At 36.7% G+C, this 23,858-nt stretch overlaps 1 protein-coding gene across 1 annotated transcript; it reads left to right on the top strand.

Moving 5' to 3' along the window:
- The first annotated feature begins 1,540 nt into the window (after nucleotides 1-1,540).
- Nucleotides 1,541-23,645, top strand: si:dkey-245n4.2 (uncharacterized). Its single transcript, XM_062049571.1, has 6 exons — nucleotides 1,541-1,674; nucleotides 5,095-5,480; nucleotides 6,308-6,461; nucleotides 17,549-17,674; nucleotides 21,047-21,137; nucleotides 21,215-23,645. The coding sequence occupies exons 1-6, from the start codon at nucleotides 1,623-1,625 to the stop codon at nucleotides 21,411-21,413; spliced, it is 1,008 nt and encodes a 335-aa protein (XP_061905555.1). The 5' UTR covers nucleotides 1,541-1,622; the 3' UTR covers nucleotides 21,414-23,645.
- Nucleotides 23,646-23,858: the final 213 nt, after the last annotated feature.

Genomic DNA, 23,858 nt, shown 5'->3' with positions numbered 1-23,858 from the left:
AATAAAGTACGTTTCTTACAAGTAGCATTATCACTGCAGGACGAGGAATAGCTAAACATGCTTCACTACACATCGTAGGAGGATACAATAGCTCACCGGCGTCACCGCTAACAAAAGCTAGCTCACCTGAATGTAAACAAATGCCTTGGGTGGATCTACACCTGACGTCCACTGTAATGATACCAAGAACAATAACGTATCTAGTCGATAGTACTATGATTACATCCATATTTTTTATCGTCACACAATCTTTTTTCCTTTTTTTTAAATTCATATTATGTTTATAAACTCAGGAAATACATCCCTGGACACAAGAGGACTTTGAATATGACCAATGTATGATCCTGTAACTACTTGGTATCGGCTCAATACCTAAATTTGTGGTATCATACAAAACTAATGTAAAGTATCAAACAACAGAAGAATAAGTGATTATTACATTTTAACAGAAGTGTAGATAGAACATGTTAAAACGGAAAATAAGCAGATATTAACAGTAAATGAACAAATAGATTAATAATACATTATTACAGCTCGTCCTTTATAATGTTGACAAAATAATAGAATGATAAATGACACAATATGTTACTGCATACGTCAGCAGACTAATTAGGAGCCTTTGTTTGCTTACTTACTACTAAAAGACGAGTTGTCTGGTATGTCCGCTATTTTATTGAAGGATAACATTGTTCTTTGATTGCAATAATAAACATATGCTTAATGTACCCTAAGAGTTCTTGTTCAAATAAAGCCAATAATGCAATTTTTTGTGGTGCCCTTTATTTATAAAAGTATCGAAAGGTATCGAAAAATCTCGAAATACATTTTGGTTCCGTTACCAAAATATTAGTATCTGGACAACCCTAGTATGTACTGTAGTATTTATTTAAGACATTTATTTTCGACCATGTCTGAAGAAAAAAATTATACCAGTGATGTTTGTCTTAAACATCAGGGCTTAATTGGGGTACAATTGTAATCATTTGCCACATTTAACAGGTTTCACGTTAAGTTGGTCACTTAAAACAATATCCACATTTAAAAAAAATCCAAGCACAGTTTTTCAAACCATTAGATTAGTTTTTTATATACAGTATCACATTCTTTGGGGGGCATCACGACAGAAAAACATCATGTGACTGCAGAGGCCTCCATCGCTGTCCCATTTCTCACCATAACGAGTGGGCAACCCCATTCAGTGTGGAACAATGTTTTCTCCCACCCAACAGATTTATGCCCCTTAAACCTATCTCAAACCGTTGCTCATTTGCATGTTGTACACTGACTCGATCACAGACTGCGTGCAAAAAGAGAAACCAAGCGAAGAGATTCTCCATTTTAATCATCTTTTAAAAACTGACGCGTCTGGAAATATTTAAAGCATTTATAAGTAATGGTGGCAAACGCCCTGTCTGGAGCTTTAATAATGAAGGAGTGCACCCCCCCTTTGGGAGTTATGGATGTCCCTTGGAGTTTGGGGAAGGAATGCAAGCCCACCCCCAACACCACTCCCCACCCTGCGTCCATTCATCCACTCACTGCCGTAATGAATGCAAGAGAGGAGGGAAGCTGCATGAAGTCCACTTTCCAGTTCTGAGTGGCCCACTGGACCCTTCGCCACCATGGGGAGAAAGATCAAGACTGTTTACCTCCTTCCTCTCCTCCTTTATACTGGTGAGACACAATTACTTAATCTTTAATGTTAACATATTTTTCCATCATTATTTGCTGGATGCCGCTTTAGCTTGGATGTTCACTGTACTGCGATGCGAGCTGTTGTTCTGAGTTGTGGGTCTGTTTTAGAGCTCGATTTAGCGACAACTTGAAAAAAAAAACACTTTTTTCCTTCCAGTTAGATTCAAGGCTTAGCAAACAAATGCCGCATTGTCCAACAATTAGTTTCTTGTTCATAGAGCTTGTGCAAGATTCCGCAATGCAACTCTACTTGATTGTCAAATAACAATTGCACTATTGCTGAGAAATAAACATTCACTCTAAAGTGTCGTGCATCAAAATGCATGGATAATATAAATTATTATTCAGACTATAAGGCACAGTTAAAATCTTTTCATTAAAAAAAAAAAATTCAACAGTGCGTTTAAAAACCTTATGTACATATTAATTCTGGTTGTGCTTACCAACCTCGAATAGATTTTATTTGGTACTTAATGTAGTGAAAAGTGTGACCAGTAAGTGGCAGTCACACATAAGAGATACGTGTGGACTACAAGCTGACACCTGTTAAATAGATGACGCGAGCAAGCAACACCAAAACATGGATGATTTTTTGAGAATATAGAACACTATACATGTACAAAACCCAAAACCAGTGAAGATGGCACGTTGTGTAAATGGTAAATAAAAACAAAATACAATGATTTGCAAATCCTTTTTAACCTATATTCAGTTGCATAGACTGCAAAGACAAGATACTTAAAGTTCGAACTGAGAAACTTTGTTATTTTTTGCAAATATTAGCTCATTTGGAATTTGATGCCTGCAAAGCTGGCACAAGGGGCAAAAAAGACTGAGAAAGTAGAGGAATGCTCATCAAACACTTATTTGGAACATCCCACAGGTGAACAGGCTAATTGGGAACAGGTGGGTGCCATGATTGGGTATAAAAGCAGCTTCCATGAAATGCTCAGTCATTCACAAACAAGGATGGGGCGAGGGTCACCACTTTGTGAACAAATGCGTGAGCAAATTGTCGAACAGTTTAAGAACAACATTTCTCAACAAGCTATTGCAAGGAATTCAGGAATTTCACCATCTACGGTTCGTAATATCATCAAAAGGTTCAGAGAATCTGGAGAAAACTGTCACGACCCGACTAGGACTCTGGACACAGATGCAGGATTACTGAAAACAGTTGTTTATTCTCAGAAGGGGAGGGGTCCAAAACGGGAGAAACAAAACAGGCTATCAAAACAGATCTAACCTGACTACTAAACTAACAAAAATATTAACAACTCAAAACACTCCAGCTATGGAGGGAAAAAGGGGCTAAAGAACAAAAACTAACAAATACAACAAAAAGCGCTCCTACGGAGGCGATGCTAGAAGCTAATCTTACCAGACAGAAGGTTACAAACAAAGAATCTCCCGTGGATCAAAAGTACAAAAAACTTGGCAAAAGCTGTAGACAAGACTGTGGCAAAGGAACGCTGGCGGTACGCACAAGACAATATGAAACACTCTGGCACAGGACAGAAGGAGGATGAGACATTTATACACATGAGGGAGGGTGACACAGGTGGGCGCAATCAGGCAATCAGGAAAGACGTCAGACCAGGGAAACAGGAAGAAGGGCAAGTGACCTGAAACGAGAGGGAGAGTCAGCATTTCAAAATAAAACAGGCAAAATGACAAAACATGAAACCAGACGAAACCCAGACCAGACTTCACCCAGGTGTGACAATCACTGCACATAAGCGATGATATTGCGAACCTTCAATCACTCAGGTGGTACTGCATCAAAAAGCGACATCAGTGTGTAAAGGGTATCCCCACATGGGCTCAGGAACATTTCAGAAAGCCACTGTCAGTAACTACAGTTGGTCGCTACATCTGTAAGTGCAAGTTAAAACTCTACTATGCAAAGCGAAAGCCATTTATCAACAACACCCAGACACGCCGCCGGCTTCGCTGATGAATGAATGAAACACAGAGACATGATTCGCACATGGAGGCATATTTAGCGCGATTTAAAAGTTTGCAAATAGGAGTTCGTAAATCGAGGTTCCTTAGGATAATACATGGAACCTGTGGATTAGATTGAGCACTGCTGCCACCTAGCTACAGGCTTGTTTATCATTATAACATGAATATGAAAGTGTAGCCACGAGTGTTGTCACGATACCAATATGTTGTCACCAACTGTATTTTGATACTTTTCTATATAAAGGGGACCACAGAAAATGGTATTATTGGCTTTATTTTAACAAAAAATCTTGGGGTACATTAAACATATGTTTCTTATTGCATTGTTGTCCTTAAATAAAATAGTGAACATACAAGACAACTTGTCCTTTAGTAGTAAGTAAGCAAATAAAGACTCCTAATTAGTCTGCTGATGTATGCATTAACATATTGTGTCATTTATCATTCTATTATTTTGTCAACAATGAGGGTCAAGCTGTAAAAATGTATTATTAATCTACTTGTTAATTTACTGTTTTTATCTGCTTCCTTTCTCTTTCAACATGTTCTATCTACACTTCTGTTAAAATGTAATAATCACTTATTCTTCTGTTGTTTGATACTTTACATTAGTTTTGGATGATACCACAAATTTAGGTATTGAGCCGATACCAAGTAGTTACAGGATCATACAATGGTCAAAATTTAAGTACTCATGTGCCCAGGGACGTATTTCCTGAGTTTATAAACATAATATAATTTTTTTTTTTTTAAATAAAAAAAGATTTTGTGATGCTAAAAAATGTTGATGTAATCATAGTAGTATCGACTTGATACGCTCCTGTACTTGGTATCATTACAGTGGATGTCAGGTGTAGATCCACCCATGGCGTTGTTTACATTGTGACGCCGGTGAGCTATTGTATCCTCCTACGGTGTGTAGTGAAGCATGTTTAGCTATTCCTCGTCCTGCAGGGATGATACTTGTAGGAAACATACTTTATTTGTCGCCATGGAGACAAGGATTAGTGATTTAGAAGTAGCTAAAACACTGCCGACTGCAGATGGATGTTAGCTGCTAAAAAGCTAGCCATGTCTTAAAGCACCTCTTCCTGAGGGTGTTTCAGTGTTATAACTTCACCTTTATCTGTAGTTTTTAGGCCAAAATGCGTCCATTCTCCCTTTTCTGTCTACACACTGTGTCTGCTTGTAAGTACTCCTTGTTTGTGCGCTGCCGAACATGCTCCTTTGCTCGTAAAACCAGCAATGTCATGACGTGACAAAAACTAACCCAAAAAACATGGGGAACCAGTACTTTTCAAACATAGTATAGTACCGAATATTATTCATTAGTATTGCGGTACTATACTAGTACCGGTATACCGTACAACCATAGTAGCCACAAAAAATGAAAATCTAAATATTTCCTTTCACTCTCTTTTCTCTTTAAAGTGTCTGGTTTGAAGATACGAAACAAGCTGCTGGGAACATGCTTGCAGGTGCAAGATGGAAGCCCAGGGGGGAGAGTGTCCCTCGGAGAATGCGACCCGCATTCGGCCTTACAAGAATGGCTGTGGCTGCCTGGCGGCCAGGCTCTTAGCAACCGTTTCAGCGGGGAGTGTCTGACTGCACCGGAGGAGCAGTTTGAGGGCGTGCGCATGCAGCCCTGCGACGCCCAAATCCAAAGTGAAGAAGCTGGTGCAGAGTTGGGCGGCGACGCAGGCAGCCAGAAATGGTCTTGTTCCAAGAAAGGCCACCTGACTTCGCTGGGGAAGGGCCTGCACTTGAGTGCCGCGCAAGAATCTACTTTACTATTCTTATCGAGGGAACATAAACAGGTGAGACAACTAGAGGTCTCTAGCCTACACTGATATTAGGCCAGTGGAAAGATTAATATTTTAACCAGGGGTGTCCAAACTAGTGTGGCCAGCGAGACAGCACAAGTTCAATAAACAAATTAACCAGGAGCAGTGTGTCCAAATCATATATAAAAATTCAGCAGTCTGATAATTGTCATTCTGTCTCCATCTGGTGGCTAAAGAAACAAACTGTGCCATTAATTGTATTTTTAGAACAGTAATAAATAATAACTCATATTACCCAATCCAGACAACCTTCCCTAGTCATGGTGCAAAAAAACCCAACAACCTGCTCATTGAACTTTGTGGATAATACAAAAAAAGTCAGATCAACATTAAAAAAAATTAATCAAAATGACACCCATTTAAATCCATTACAAAGCATCATGGGAGAACCGCAAAACATTCTCCACACTTATCAATGTTTGGTGCATTTTAGCTGCATGATATTTCTGATCAATTATAAAACCTTAAGGAGGTTGTCTTGGAAGTAAACAAAATAGGAGTTGAACATTCACATACTCTCAATAACCAATTATAATAATTACTAATTATATATCCATCCATTTTCTACCTCTTATTCCCTTCGGGGTCGCGGGGGGCGCTGGAGCCTATCTCAGCTGCATTCGGGCGGTAGGCGGGGTACACCCTGGACAAGTATGTACTCATATATATAGTTACTTTGCATGCAGTCCCTTTTAAGCCCCCGGCCAAATTTTTTAAGCCCAATGCGGGCCCCCAGTTAAAAAGTTTGGACACACCTGATTAAAACCATCACGTTATCTTGGAGTTTTTCTACTCACTAGCAGGGAAGCCGTTGGAGGACATTGGACAACCAAACGCTGTGTGATGGCAGAGACAGCAAACATCACCATCACCACCACCACCAACATCAACACTTTCTGGAAAGGTCAATGGAACATGTTCTCTTACCAATCACTGAAATGAATGGACAAGCAGGTAGGGGTTATTCGATTTATATGTGTTTCTGTCAAAATGTGTATAAAATGCAGTATATATTTAATTATTCATGTATCCTTAATATCTCCTGTTTGTCTTGTTATGTCTTGTTTTGTGTTTGTTATAGTTTTCCTATGTTTAGGATCTCTTTCTGTTTCAGCGCTCCGTCCCTAATTTCGTTATTAGGAGCGCTGATTGATCGCACCTGCCTCTGACTAGTAATCAGGACACTCACCTGTCGCTGATTACTAATCAAAGGGCTATTTATGCTGGTCCTGCCATCTGATTGGCGAAGGATTATCGCTCGCTACACGCGACTGTTTGTGTTTCCTTACTTGCCTTGTGATTCCCTGCACACCGCCTGCTGTCCTGTGCATATTTGGATCACGACACTGTCTCCATGCGGAAATGTAACATAATACTCTCAACAAAAATACACATAAGTCATAAATATTGTCAGAGGGTGAGATAACGCCTGGAAATGACTGTCTTAGAATGACCAAAGGGATAGATGTGAGTGTCCAAGTTTAAGGATACGGCAGCCTGTCTTCTTCTAATGGATTTATTACAATCTTTGCAAGCTGGGTAATGTTTGCTGTGGTCTGGAACAACATGGCACACAAACAACTATCAGAAATGCAGCCAATATTACATACAGATAATGTGTCATGAGACATGGAAAAATAAACTAGATACACGATGCAAATACATAATGCAATATATACATACAGCTGGCCTAAATAGCATGTTAGCATCGATTAGCTTGCAGTCATGCAGTGACCAATATGCCTGATTAGCACCCCAACAAGTCAATAACATCAACAAAGCTCACCTTTGTGCAGTCACGCACAGCATAAAACATTTGGTGGACAAAATGCGACAGAAGGAGTGGCATAAAACACGTCTTTCTGTGGCAGTGTCGGAGAAAGTTGTACATTTAAACAAACTTTTGAGTCACAGTCCACACAACGCTGAGTTCAAGGGCCGCTGAAATTAGTAGGACAAAACGGTGCTCGCCAAATACTCTCATCAGTGAAGCATAAACACAAACATATTAAACAGTGGGCTTTCTAATAATTAGTTGAAAGCTCGTTGTTTGTCCTCCTACAGAAACCATAATACAACAAAAATCTTATTTTCCCATTTCCATACATTTTTTCCATATACAAAAACCTCCATAGAGCCACCTCTAGAGCCGCGGGTTGCTGACACCCGGACTAGCCTATGCCCAAGTGATGGGATAGAATCACTGAGTGTGTGGAGCTGGTAACCATCAGAACTTGTCATTGTCTTATTTTTGTCATTATATGTAGGAGGCTGTAACAAACTTTAAAAAAAAAAGATTTATCTTTAGCGAGTCTTTCTCGTTTGCCATGATAGTTAATCCCCCTCACATGTGTGGCATGGATGCGGATTAGTCAGAATAATTATTGCACAGTTACGCCTTAGGTTGGCCACTGTAAAAGACCAACATCTCAGGTATTGCATGGCAAGCAGACATGTTAGCCTTTGAGCATGTTTGGCGGGCTCTAATTCGGCTTGTATGTGGCAAATGCACATTTGGGCCAACGTAAGGCGCACCTGTGCAATAATCATGCTGTCTAATCCACAGCTTGATATGCCACACCTGTAAAGTGGATGGATTATTTTGACAACAGATTTATTCAACAATGTTGGAGAGAAATAGGCTTTGCGTGTACTTAAAAAAAAAGTTTTAGACACATGAGAACTAAAGAAATAATTCAAAAAAATATATAAAAATAATAAACAATAAATATATAATATAAATAAATTATATATATATATATATATATATATATATATATATATATATATATATATATATATATATATATATATATATATATATATATATATATATATATATATATATAATATAATATATAATATAAAATAAATAATACAAACGACAATATTGACGAAAAATAGGGCAAAATAAAATGTATATATTATTGTTGAGTGCATGTTATTGTAGCTTTATTAATTATTACTGTGTTTTATAGTATTTTATATTCCTTATAATTTCTTACTTTATTCAAGCTTAATTTCTTTGTTTTCCTTTAACATGGAACAAGCTGCAATACTCAGTTGTTTCCTTTTTTATACACATATTGGTATTTTGTCCATTGGTTTTTCAATGATCATTTGTACTCCTTGATTATTTTTTACCAGCAGTTTGCAGAGTTTTTAAAACTGTAATTAACCAACATTATCAATATAATACTAATTATCAGAGGTGTGGACTCGAGTCACATGACTTGGACTCGAGTCAGACTCGAGTCATGAATTTGATGACTTTAGACTCGACTTGACAAAATGTAAAGAGACTTGCAACTCGACTTAGACTTTAACATCAATGACTTGTGACTTCACTTGGACTTGAGGCTTTTGACTTGACATGACTTGCTACTTTCCCCAAAACCCAAACCTTAAAAAGTTATTTGGGAGCGCTCCGTATCTTTCATTTTATACGTCTGTGTCTATAAGCGTGTGTGCTGCGTGTCAGCGTGTGTGCTGTCAGTACAACAGCCAATCAAATTAAATCTATGTTGTTTTCATCCCACAGCATTCAGCCAATCCAATTGCAGGACAAACACCGAACATGAGTTGTCAAACAATGCGGCAGTGAGAAACAATTATGCCAAAGTTGGTTTCGTTCGGGTATAAAAACTACGACTTGGTCAACAAAAAACGAATGCCGTATGCAAATCACGCAGTTCGAATATTACAGACGGAGACGCAACAACTTCCAACTTCGTTCGACATTTGAAGTTGCACAAAGAAGGGTAAGTTTTGAATGTAAGATAACGTTTATTGGCTAAGTAACATGACTTTTATTTGCTGTGTAGTTAAATCAGTGAGGTTGCAAACTCACTGCTAACGTTATAACCATAGACATCTTATAAGGGTACGCAGCATTGAGCGCTACTGGCTACTGGCGCAGACGAGACGCGGAGCCGCCATCTTGGAGTGGTGATCCGCTCCACTCAGTGCAATTCATTTGGCAGGAGCAATGAACTGTCAGCAAATTTAATTCATCTTACCTCACTGAATACCACTGATTTTCACGCGTTTTTTTGTCATACGTGTAGCTATGATAACGGACACATGTTTTGGCGTTTTTATTATTCATAGTTTGCTTAACAGTAATATAATATTCTTATACACTATAAGTGACCAGACGTCCGAGATCAAAACTGGGAATATAATCCCAGAGAAGGGGGAAAAAAACGGTCAGCTATTTTTAAGTTGAAGGAACAATATGATTAGATTATATTTACATGCGTATATCCTACATAAACAATGTATGAATACATTAGATATCTATACATTTTAGGGACCTATAGACTGTAACTGTTGCTGCAGCAGCAGAGAGTTTATTCTGTCTTGACACTTTGTATTGATATTTTGTATTACATTCTTCCCTTAAATGATAATGTTTACAGTGATTGTTTTATATCTATTTTTTATGTATGTCGCTTTGGATAAAAGCGTCTGCCAAATACTTAAACATATATAAACACCTGAAAGTCTTTATATCAGCTAAAACCACCAATCTGTTTCACTGGATTCAGAATAAAACCAAATGCTGTCTTACCCAACAATGTTAGTATTTGAATATTGTTACTTGAAGACTTATTCCTGGTTACAATTATACTGTTAAGAAAGTATTGTCTTATACTTTGCCTAAAATGAGAATGCATCATAATCAGTGGCGGCTGGTGAATTTTGTTTTAGGTGGGGCTGAAAGTTTGTAAACCAAACCCCTGTAGGTGCGTCATCCTCCCCTGGAAGATTTCTTTGTGATTCTCACATACAAATATTGAAGATCTTCGCTTCTTCTCAACTTTGTGGTAATATTATTTTCATAAAATACAACCAATAGTATGTTAATGTTTGTTTTTGCAAATGTGTTTATTCTGTAAAGGAATGAGTTAAATGTTTAAAATTGTTTAAACTATTAAAATGACTGGTTAATAGTGCTATTATGAATTGCAATGTCAGCACTATTTTTTTTCCTGCAATTTCAAATGCACTTGTTTTAATAAATAAATACAGCGTTTTAAAAGCATACACAATCTGTGTAAAAATATTAGTCTGTGGTTAAAAGGACTTGAAAGGACTCTAAACTCAAAATGCAGGACTTGGGACTTGACTTGAGACTTTCTAGTCTTGACTTTGGACTTGACTCGGGACTTGCCTGTCTTGACTCGGGACTTGACTCGAGACTTGAGGGCAAAGACTTGAGACTTACTTGTGACTTGCAAAGCAATGACTTGGTCCCACCTCTGCTAATTATACTTTCATCCACTTGAATGTGAAAATACGAATACCATGATTCTATATGCAGTACATGTATTAACACAACTGAGAAGGTTACATATTATTGTAATTAATTTTATTCTTCATAATTGAATAATGAGATGAAAATGTTGTAGTCCTCAACTAATAATAACACATGCACATTCAACTCAGTTTAGCAAGATAGTTTATCCCTATTAAGTTCTACCTGACCTATTTTGCAGCAAATATCCAACGTTATTTAGTGTAAGCGCTCCCAAGAACACCATTGTGTCAAGTCGTGTACGTTGTGGTCGACTGACGTTACACAATTCTAGTTTGCGCCATCAGAATTGCTCAAATAGTGAAGATGTCGTGTGAAGCAATGACACAGGGAGTGGCATGAGTTTTTTGTAAATATCCCTCAAAAACAAACAAAGGCAATGAATAAGTCGTGGGTTTGGTATCACAAAGCTGGTTCAACAACTGCCGGGAGCATCAATAACACACGTTAGTTGGTTCAGTTGTAGAAAAGTAATAAGCATGTGTTTGAGTGTGTGTTAGGGCTGGGTGACATTGCTGAAAACTGTATCACAATATAAGTGTTTTATATTGGTTGATTTCCATAATGATTGATATTTGTTGACCTATTGAAAATAAGAACCAGGAGAAAAATATATCAAATGTAAACATTCAAATGTAACCTTCCTCTGATTATAATCCCTCAGCTACAAACGTAGAGAGAAAATGTCAACACAACCATGGAAAACAATCAGCCCCTGTTGAGCCTAATAAGCCGGATAACTCCTTAAACCAGAGGTGTCCAAACTTTTTCCACTGAGGGCCGGAAAATTAAAGCATGCGGGGGCCATTTTAATATTTTTTATTTTCAAACATAACAAATTATATGGATTTTTATTGTTTACCTTTAGGGCTCCCAGGGACCATAAAGGGTCTCAGTTATTCAATTTTTAAAAACAAGTCCAATTATAATTGTTTTAATTTATTTAACGCGTACAGTAAATCTCCATATCAATTTCAGAGTGATATAAAGTAATAATAAAAAAAAAGTTTGTATGCCTTTTCTGTCAAAGACAAGCTTGTTTTTTATAGTAAAACTGAAATATGCAGTATTTAGTAATACGAGCCCTAAAAGATCAATAATGCAGGACACCATTGATTTTAATTATTTTAACATTTTTGAGTAATCACAGTTAAAAGATCAATAAAATCCTGTTAAATATATTTGGGATCCAAAAGGTCCCCCACTCATAAAGTGATACATTTTTATTAGTTTTTTTTTACTTTCAACACTTAAGTTACGAGATCAACTTCAGATAAATCTGTCAATTTTACGTTTGAACTATTATTTTGTTTGTTTTATGCTCTTTTGTCAAAGAAAACGTTGATGTTTTTATATGGCAACCACACAATATATGCAATATTTTCCACATAAAACATTTTAAAGTGAAATATTTGAAATAATTGGAGCCTTGAATAGGTCAATAATTCCTTATAATATTGAACTCTTTTTTTTTTTTTGAGCAATGGCAAAAAAAAGAAAAATAAAGAGAGACAAAAGAAAAAAAACAGCCTGCATGGCAGCTTTGTGTCAACATTGCAACTTTTTCTAGTTCGATTTGACCTCAATCCACTTTTTTAAATGTTTTTTAAAATTTTTGCAATGGCATTTTCAGAATGTGTGGCGGGCCGGTAAACAATTAGCTGCGGGGCGCAAAAGTCCCCCGGACCGCACTTTGGACGGTCATGCCTTAAACGAATAATTATTTAGCCTAATCCCAGTTTCAGCCACACTAAACCATCATTTAAGGTTCCCCTCCTTGGATAATTTTTTACACGGGTAAGTGCGCCGTTTATTTCTTGAATCTCCGGCTCTTAGCTTTGTATGGACTCATTGATCGTTCACAAACTGAGTTTGGAGAGGAAGTGACGCCAGACAGACAGCGCCCCACACCGGAAGTGACGTCAGAAAGAACACACCACAGCCAGCTTCATAACAACCGGTTTCCACTCGGAGGTAAACACTAGAAAGATGGAGGCAAATCATGCAGACATGCCCGTGTTTCTCCTTCTTCGACATGTAGAGACGCTTGTGGAAATCACACATGAATACCTTAAGAGAAAGCGATTGTTGCTATTTGGGATACAACACATCTCAGACGGCAAGAGAACTTTCCAATGTCCAGGTCAGCTGTGATTCTACTTACCGAAAAACTTTGTCCATTTGTCGAAGGAGAGACAACGAGAATGCGGGCTCCCGTGGATTTGATTAAAAAAAAAAGGTAGCTTGTGCTTTGTATTACCTGGCCGACGAGGGAAGACTACGGAAAACATTGAATGCATTTGGACTGGCAAAGCAGACTGTATCAGTTATTATCCGCCATGTATGTCATGGACTCAACGTCTAGGTCCAGAGTATATAAAGTCACCAAAAACGAATGGACAATGAAGGTGAAAGCAAAAGAGTGAGGACTGTCCTGACCAGATATCTAGATCCCTCGATTGACTGATGTAAAATGTTCTTTATCACATTGTTTACTTTCACATGTCCATTAAAGATTTGATTAATTTATGATGGCTCAGGTGTGATTCACTACAATAGGGCCTCACAACACACTGGATTCCAGTTAATTGAAATACCACAACACTGGATATTGTTCAGATAAATTACATTTAATTTAAGAACTTGCACACAAAGCAACACTGGAGGTGACTATGACGTGCGTATTTTCCGCGCATGCATACTAGGTCGCGTTGCGCTGGCAGACGGAGGGGGTCTTATACGACCATTGTGTGTGTGTGGACAAGGATAAGGTTAGGTGGGATTTACCCTGGATAAGTGTAGAAGGGGCCTCAATCTTAACAAAATTCTAAAATCACATTGAACATTGAACACTTAACAATAATCTCTTAAAAGAAGGGTAAAAAAAAAAGGGATATGTAAGAAATGCTTAACAAAGTGCAACAAAATAGTGCATTTAAAGTGTGAAAATATAAACAGAGAGAAACTTGAGAAGAACTATTTTCTGCAGGTTTAGTGCCAGGAAGTTACGGCCGTGCTCTATAGGGAGCACAGCTACGGTGGTGTGGTATTACCGGTCTTGGTGGGATCATTTACAGAGGGAGACATTGGTCCGACTACGGTGTGTTTTTGTTTTTTTTAATCCAAAAAATTGCCATCCTGTCGAGGTGACGTTTCCTGTTTTAACCACAATTTCTTCGCTCACTCATTTTTACTCTCTCTTCTCACTTACCATGAATTGATTAACGTGGACCCCGATTTAAACAAGTTGAAAAACTTATTCGGGTGTTACCATTTAGTTGTCAATTGTACGGAATATGTACTGTACTGTGCAATCTACTAATAAAAGTTTCAATCAATCAATCAAAACTTGTGCAAAGAATCAACCGGAAGACAACAAGATGGTGCAACCAAACATGACAATTGATGCTGTTCCCTGATTGGCTGTTAGCGTGTCCCTCCCACTGATCAGTGATCACTTCCTGTTTGATTATCAGGAGTGGCTATGTTCAAATTAATGTTACCTTTGCAACCTCAATAAACTATTGGCTAAGTTTTATATTCATAAATGTAAAGTTCTCAATAGCCAACCTATTTTTTGTGCCTTTAAAAAAGAGTTAGAACTTTACTTTAAACAACAACCAAAAAGCTGTGAAAACTATGGTGCTATGCTCCAAATTTAAACTATTTACAGGACTTGTGTGAGCCTATAACTATACACATTGCTACATATATCCATCGATCCATCCATCCATTTTTCTACCGCTTGTCCCGTTCGGGGTCGCGGACATATACTGTATATATATTTTACATTCTACTATAATTACTTGAATTAACAACGTACATATACATATGGTGTATACGTACATATACATATGGTGTATACGTATATGTTTGTACATATAGTGTATACACACATATACATATAGTGTATATGTACATATAGTGTATACATACATATAGTATATACGTACATATACATATAGTGCAGTGGTGTCCAAAGTGCGGCCCGGGGGCCATTTGCGGCCCGCAGCTAATTGTTTACCATGTGCGGCCCTCAGTGGAAAAAGTTTGGACACACCTGATATAGTGTATACGCACATATACATATAGTGCATATATATATATATATATATATATATATATATATATATATATATATATATATATATATATATATATATATATATATATATATATACATACATTAAATATAGTGCATTACAAAGTGTATATATACACACTACATATAGTGTATATAAATATATATATATATATATATATATATATATATATATATATATATATATATATATATATATATATATATATATATATATATATATATATATATATATATATATGTCTTAATTAGATTATCCAAAAAAATAGTGCTCGATACCGTGGTAGAGCGTAACACGTATGTGTGGGAAAAAAAATCACAAGACTATTTAATCTCTACAGGCCTGTTTCATGAGGGGTTTCCTCAATCATCAGGAGATTTTAATGGAAGCATTCACATACCATGGTTTGTATAGGGCACAGAGCGGGTGGGTACACATCGAGGACAGGGTGGACGCTACAGCCAACAAGGAAGCCTTCATCACATTGAAGGACCACAAACCCAACTTCGCAAATAACCCATCATGCCGACTAATAAACCCAACTAAATCCGAAATAGGAAAAATCAGCAAAATAATCCTGGACAGAATCAACACAAAAATAACGAACAAAACACCACTCAACAAATGGAGAAATACAGCAGCAGTAATCAAATGGTTTAGCAACATCCAAGACAAACAACAGCACAACTTTATTTCCTTCGATGTCGAAGAATTTTACCCTTCCATCACGCAAGACCTACTGACTCAAGCACTAGACTTCGCCTCGGACTACGACTCAATCACAGGCAACGAAAGAAACATCATCATCCACGCAAAGAACTCCATACTCATCCGCAACGGTACACCATGGCAAAGAAAGAACAATTCAACATTCGACGTCACTATGGGGAGTTTTGACTGAGCAGAAACGTGCGAACTTGTTGGGAGTTTCCTCCTCTCCCAGCTCGCTAGCCTCAACCTGAACCTTGGTATTTACCGTGATGACGGACTGGCAGTGTGTCGCGCCTCGCCAAGGAGCAGCGAGAATACCAAGAAGCGCATATGCCAAATCTTCAAAGAGAACGGTCTACGGATCACGATTGAAGCCAACAAGCAAACCGTCAACTTCCTCGACGTCACTTTCAACCTGAGGAATAACAGCTACCAACAAATCACGAAACCCAACACAACACTCCAATACGTGCACCATGACAGCAACCACCCACCCACCACCACGAAAAGAATACCTACCGGAATTAATAAGAGACTATCAATGCTGTCATCTAGCAAAGCTGAATTCGACAAAGCAACCCCTCCTTACCAAAAAGCACTTGATGAAAGCGGATACAACTTCACCCTCACCTAAGAACCCACGCCAGGAAACTAACCAAAAAGGAGCAGAAAACGAAACAACATTATCTGGTACAACCCCCCCATACAGTAAAAACGTCTCAACTAATATTGGCCACAAATTCCTCACCCTGATCGACAAACACTTCCCCAAAGGCAACACCCTAAGAAAAGTATTCAACAAGAACAACATTAAATTGAGCTACAGCTGCATGAACAACATACGACAAATAATTTCAAACCACAACAAAGCAATTGAAAAGGAGCCGTCCACCACCAGGCAGAACGACTCCAAAACTGACAAAGGCTGTAACTGCCGCAAGAAACTTGATTGCCCTCTCAACGGGGGGTGCTTACAACCATCAGTCGTTTACCAAGCAAAGGTAACACGCAAGGACATTAACACATCCGACACATATGTAGGATTAACTGAGGGAGAATTCAAAACCAGATGGAACAATCACAAGGCTTCTTTCAGCAGCAAAAGCCTGCGGAACACTACAGAACTCAGCAAACACATTTGGAATCTCAAAGACAATAATGTTGAATGTTCAATAACATGGCAAATTCTTGCATCCAGCACACCTTACAACAGTGGTAATAAAAGATGCAACCTATGCTTGAAAGAGAAACTGTTTATTATATACCGTCCAGACCTGTCATCCCTCAACAAGTGCAGCGAAATTGTATCAGCATGCCGTCACAGAAGGAAACACCTCCTAGGTAATACATGAGCCAATCACCACGCCCCTACGCCTGCCTGTACCCACCCGCTCTGTGCCCTATATAAACCATGGTATGTGAATGCTTCCATTAAAATCTCCTGATGATTGAGGAAACCCCTCATGAAACAGGCCTGTAGAGATTAAATAGTCTTGTGATTTTTTTTCCCACACATACATATACTGTATATATATATATATATATATATATATGTATATATATATATATATATATATATATATATATATATATATATATATATATATATATATATATATATATATACACATATGTATATATATATATATATATATATATATATATATATATATATATATATATATATATATATATATATATATATATATATATATATATATATACACATACTGTATGTACACAAACTGCTCCAATCAATATTGTCATAATTTTTTGTCCAGTCATGGAAAAATACTGTCATGTTTTCCTTAAACCAGAATGAATATATAAGTATATATATATATTTTGTTCTCTCTCATGTCAAACAAAATCTGCATTGACTTGAATCAGATGTTCCTTCCAAACAGCTGCTGCTGCTACATTTGGTGATGGCGTCACAGAAGGACTTCCAGTAAGAGACGTGTCCGATGTTTTATCCCCGAGCACCAAATCCCCTGCAGACCCCACCATGGTCTTCTTCAGCATGGACTATGGTACATTATTGACGTGAAAATATACATCTTAGAATCATCTCATTAAAGGAGAGGGAAGGTTGCATCCAGCCATGCAGTTCAAATGGACTTTACTGTACCACTAAATTATGTTGATGGTCCGCCACTAGGGGGCGATGTAGGAAAGATCAACTAAATGTTAAATAAGCTTTTTTCTACTGAGAGCTACTTTTACTAAACAAAAATATTATGTTTATTTCCATAGCCTTTTTCAACCCAAACAGAAGTTTGTTCTTCCAGAGTTTTAGCAATACGTCCACAACTCTTATTTTATTCATGTTTTTTAAATATGTGTATTTATTTAATATATGTATTACATACCGAATGTCATGTGTATTTATTACAACTTCTTTCCAGTAAAAAAAAATAAAAATCAAATCACATAACCAAGGACTAGCACAATGTAATCAGAAAATATACTTTTGTTCAGATAGTAATGCTTGATTTTGATTGACAAAGCGGTATTTATTTAATAATGTTTGTATAATTATAGTTTGCAGTAGTAAACATTGCCTTAAACAGGAGTGTCCAGAGTGCGGCACAATGGTTAGCATTCTAATATTAGCATGCTAGCTTCTTTCCCAATTGTGCAGGTATAAATCTATTCTATACCAATATTTTGTTACTTTATGAATGATACCTGTTAGCATGCTAACATTAACATGGTAGCTTTTTATACATATATTTTTTAGCAAATGTTATAGCTGTACACCTCAGTCATATTTTGGTACTTGATGCATGCTAACGTTACGAGGCTAGCATTCAAATAAATTCAAACACACCTAAGAGGTATATATTTTTGTACTTGACGCATGTTACAGTTAGAATTTTAGCATGTTAACATTGGCATGCTGGCTGTTTTAGCTCATTTATCAGGTGTACACCTCAGTGTCATATATTTATTTTTGATATCTCACTAACTGCAAGCATGCTATTTTTAGCCTGTTAGCATAGTAGTGGTAGCATGCTAGCTTCTTTTTTTTTTTTTTTTAGCAAATTAACAGGTTTGTTAATATAATATATCTGGATATATATTATTCTGTACACATATTATGTATATATTCATATATATGTTGGATTTTTTTATCGCTATATTAGTCTATTTATACCTGCATTGTCCTTTCCAACCTTACACTTTCCATCATTGTAACTGAGCTACTGTGTTAAACAATTCTCTTGTGGATCATTAAAGTTTGTCTAAGTCTAAGTCTAAGTCTAAGTATACAGGTATACAAATATACTTTAGAATTAATATAATAATAATATACTAAAATGTTTTGGTATTTCACTCATGGTAATTGTAATCATGCTATTGCTAGCATGTTAGCATTGTAATGTTAACATGCTAGCGTGTTTAGCTAATTTAGCAGGTATATCCATTCCTAAGTATACTTTGGAATTAATATATTATTAATATATTAAAATATTTTGGTATTTTACTCATGCTAAATGTATACATGCTATTGCTAGCATGTTGGCATTGTAATGTTAGCATGCTAGCTTGTTTAACTAATTTAGCTGGTATAGACCTAAGTATACTTTGGTATCAATATATTAATAATATTTTGGTATTTTAGTCATGCTAACTGTAAACATGTGATTTCTACCATGTTAGCATAGTACTGTTAGCATTCAGCCCTTTAAAGCTAATTTAACAGGTATACACCTAAGTATACTAAGGTTTTAATACATTTATAATATATTAAAAGTTTTGGTATCTCACACATGCTAACTGTAAGCATGCTAATACTAGCATGTTAGCATAGTACTGTGGTACATTTGGTGATGGCATGTTAACAGCATTATGCTTTTTAAATAATTTAGCAGGTATACACCCAAGTATATTTTGGTATTAATATATTGATAATATATTAGAATATTTTGGTATTTCACTAATGCTAACTGTAACCATGCTATTGTTAGCATGTTAGCATGGTACTGTTGGCATGATAGCTTTTTAGCTAATTTAGCAGGTATACACCTAAGTATACTTTGCTATTAAAATAATAATACTATATTAATATTTTGGTATTTCACTTATGCTAACTGTAAGCAGGCTTTTGTTAGCATAGTACTGTTAACATGCTAGCGTTTTAGGTCATTCAGAAGGCATACACCTAAGTATACTTTGGTATTAATAAGTTAATAATATATTCATTATTTTGGTATTTCACTCATGCTAACAGTAAACATGCTTTTGTTAGCATAGTAATGTTAACGTGCTAGCTTTTTAGCTAATTTTGCAGGTATACACCTAAGTATATTTTAGTATTAATATATTGATAATATATTAAAATATTTTGGTATTTCACTCATGCTAACTGTAACCATGCTATTGTTAGCATGTTAGCATAGTACTGTTGGCATGCTAGCTTTTTAGCTAATTTAGTAGGTATACACCTCAGTATACTTTGCTATTAAAATATTAATAATATACTAATATTTTGGTATTTCACTTATGCTAACTGTAAGTATGCTTTTGTTAGCATAGTACTGTTAACATGCTAGCATTTTAGCTAATTTAGCAGGTATACACCTAAGTATACTTTGGCATTAAAAAATAATAAAATATTAATATTTTGGTATTTTACTCATGCTAACTGTAAGCATGCTTTTGTTAGCATAGTACTGTTAACATACTAACTTTTTAGCTAATTTAGCAGGTATACACCTAAGTATACTTTGGTATTAATACATTAATAATATAATAATATTTGGGTATTTAACTCATGCTAACTGTGAGCCTGCTTTTGTCAGCATAGTACTCTTAACATGCCAGCTTTTTAGCTAATTTAGCAGATAGAGACCTATGTACATTTTGGTATTAATATATTGATAATACATTAAAATATTTTGGTATTTCACTCATGCTAACTGTAACCATGCTTGTTAGCATGTTAGCATAGTACTGATGACATGCTAGCTTTTTAGCTAATTTAGCACCTAAGTATACTTTGCTAATAAAATATGAATAATATAATATTTTGGTATTTCACTTATGCTAACTGTAAACAGCCTTTTGTTAGCATAGTACTGTTAGCATGTTAGCTTTTTAGCTAATTTATCAGGTATACACCTAAGTATACTTTGCTATTAAAATAAAAATATATTAATATTTTGGTATTTCACTTATGCTAACTGTAAGCAGGTTTTTCTTTACTTGACACTTTCAGTTCTATTTTGGCTCTTCAGTACTCACACGAAATGTGTTGTTTTGGAGTTTGTCAGGTGGAGTGTAGAGTAAACATTCAAATTTAGACTGCTAAAAGTGGTTAGAAATAGTTAACAGTGAGTGGTTGCATTGTGGTTTGTGTAAAAGTAATGACGCGCTGCTTATATATACACCTTTTACAGGCATGGGCTGGAAAATAACCATGTTGGTATTAAGCTCTTTGGCTCTCGTCCTGGGAACGGTGATCCTTATTCTCAATGTTTATTCCAATAGGTGAGTGTAAACACGGCCAAGGAGAGAACCTCACATGTCAACCTCAATCTCGCATTGTCGTCGTCTCGCTCTTGCAGACGGAAAAAGGTGGTGTGCGTTCTGAAGTCGTACACTCCGAGGCCAGAGGCCGGTGTTCCAGGGTCCCCGGTGCCCAGTGAGAGGGCCCCGCTAACCGAGCACGCCATGCGCCTCCCGCTCTCCTCCCCTACTCTGCAGCGAGGAGAGATCCTGATTGAGTGGAAGGATGGCAGCGTCACGCCACTCTATGAGGCCTGAAGGTTGTGCCGTCAATGTGATGACACGCAACTCAAAGCAAAATTGACATTTTAACGACGTAACAATAATGGAGGATGTTTATGTGCACTGAACGTGACAAAAATCAATTATGCTCTTCATTTTGTTTGCTCCATTTTCAGAGCGGAGACACTCAAACAGTCGGGTTTTTGAGTAGCACGTTATTATGATGACATTGACATATGACTAATGCTTTGTGTGGAAGAAAATCCAGGCTTCCCTACACATCTTACAATATAGCCAACTACAGTAGAACCACGATTCACAAACCTAATTGGTTCTTAAACAGAGTTTGTTCATCAAAAAGTTTGTATAGCCTCTAAAGGCCTCAGAGGCCACATGCATGGACAGCACCTTTTAGCTCTTATTTCCAAAATTGTGTACACTACTGAATTGGGGTCTTATGCCGCTTATGTGGACACTTATACTGCCATTTGGTGGTGTCAGAAGAGTATAACATACAATGGAATTTGGAAAAAAAAAAAAGGTGTAAAAATTAAAATTAGCATGTCACTACACATGAAGTACACATTTGTGTACTTATGGACTAAGTACATCATATCAAAAGATGATTTTTAGTTTTTATTCTAATTAGGGTCCAATAAGCCCAAATAGCAAAGAGAAATAAAAAAAAGCATGTAAACAAACAGCTTAATGAAGCAAATATCTCCATAAAAAAACTTTGTAAATATGAATAGTTGATTCCAGCTTTGACAAAAGTCCATATTTTAGTAAAAGTTTGTAGATTGAACACACTAAAAAGTGCTATACAGTACTGTATACCAAACAAACATAATAAAGGGGTGATGGATCAACCTTTTATTGAATACAAAGCCAAAACAACAACAACAAGCTAAACTGTTGACACGCACACACATTGTGTGACTAGTCATGTGGTGCGCTCACAGTTTGAAATCACAAAACTCCTTAACTTTACCAGCCAGGCCGCTACAATGATTAGGAATATTTAAAAAATACAAATAAAAAAATGTGTCACTTAAATTTGTTGGTAGAGGAAGGAGGGGGTTAGGGTGAGTGGGCAGTGTCGACAACCCTGTGGATTTCCCCCAAAGGTTTCAAACCACATATTGATTGTCAATTGCTTTTTTGGACTCATTTTGATTTGGCAAAATTTGGAAAATGCTAAAAAAACAACAAAAAAACCCACTTAAAAATTACATAAAGTAGCACTGAGAACTGTAACTGACTGAATTAGCGCAGAAAATTGATCAGCCCGCCCACAGTGGATGTGCTGCCGGCCACAAAATGGGTGACTGAGATAGCCGCACACTGATGGAAAGTTCGTACAACAAAGTATATTTTTACTCGGTCTGCGGTCCATTTGTCGAAAAGTTCATACAACGAGGGGTTCGTAAACCGAGGTTCCACTTTCTCCGTCAGGCAGCTGCAGATGCTAACGTTGCTAACGCGCGTGCCCTCCCTCACCGCTTCATGTCACGTTGTGTGTGATGGACGACTTCTGCTACGTTGCAAAAGAGCAGAGTCACGGTGTTTATGTAAAAAGTAAAGATGCACTTCTTGGAACCACACGCTGTCGGAGAAACAGCTCATTAGCATTAAAGCTACAGACACACTAATTATCCCCAGTTGGTCTTACTAAAAAAAGGTGTAAATTCCAACACATTTCCAATGCCCTACTGGGACCTGTGAGACTTTTAACTGGGGAAAAATAGTATAATACGTGGTCTTAACAAAAATAAATGTCATTTGGGGGAATGGAAAGGATAATAAGTCACATTAAAGTCATTTGTTGTATTAAACCTAATCTATTAATGGTTTGTTTACTGGTGCCTTACTAAAGTTTTGTTTTTGTTTTTTTACTTGGAAGAATGTTGTTTTGTAGTCTTTCTTACCATAATTCCCAGTTGCCTTTAAGGCTGGAAATATCTGATGTATTTACCTTAATGACAACCATGTAATAAAGGAATAATGGTTTAGCTTTTCACTTTTAACCATTAGTTTGGATAAGTTAGAACTCAGTGTTGTTCTCCATGTAGTGCACTTTCTTGCATTGTTCAGTTATGTACAGTTTATGTTTTTCCTTTGAATGTAGGTTTATATTGACCATGACTTCCAAGGTATGTTAAAGATAGGTAGGTTGTAAGTTTAACTCTAAATAACTTTATTTTTCAAAATAAACATTTTGCAAGTTTTAAAGCTATTGTTTCATGTAATAAAACGTGATGTTTACCACTGGCTTTGTATTTGGTATGTACTGCATGTGTGTGTGTGTGTGTGTGTATCCATGATAGACATAATGTTTGCACATTGTTGCTGCTTCTTAAGAAAATATTGCCCTCTGTGTGTGTCTGCGCACAGGTATGTGTGTGTTTAGTGCAAGTGTGTGCAGGGCTGCGCTCTCCCCAATCCAACTTTTTGTCATGCTTTTGTTTTTATTTATATGAA

This window comes from Entelurus aequoreus, linkage group LG06 (assembly GCF_033978785.1).
Source record: "Entelurus aequoreus isolate RoL-2023_Sb linkage group LG06, RoL_Eaeq_v1.1, whole genome shotgun sequence".
Taxonomy (NCBI): Eukaryota; Metazoa; Chordata; class Actinopteri; order Syngnathiformes; family Syngnathidae; genus Entelurus; species Entelurus aequoreus.
The sequence above is the reverse complement of the archived record's forward strand: the minus strand, read 5'-3'. Positions and strand labels throughout refer to the sequence as shown.

Excerpts from the sequence above, each read along its gene's own strand:
- si:dkey-245n4.2 (XM_062049571.1), top strand. The coding sequence starts at position 1,623 with ATGGGGAGAAAGATCAAGACTGTTTACCTCCTTCCTCTCCTCCTTTAT. Across the intron at positions 1,675-5,094 it reads TCCTCTCCTCCTTTATACTG|TGTCTGGTTTGAAGATACGA; the intron begins GTGAGACACAAT and ends TTCTCTTTAAAG. Across the intron at positions 17,675-21,046 it reads CTTCTTCAGCATGGACTATG|GCATGGGCTGGAAAATAACC; the intron begins GTACATTATTGA and ends CACCTTTTACAG.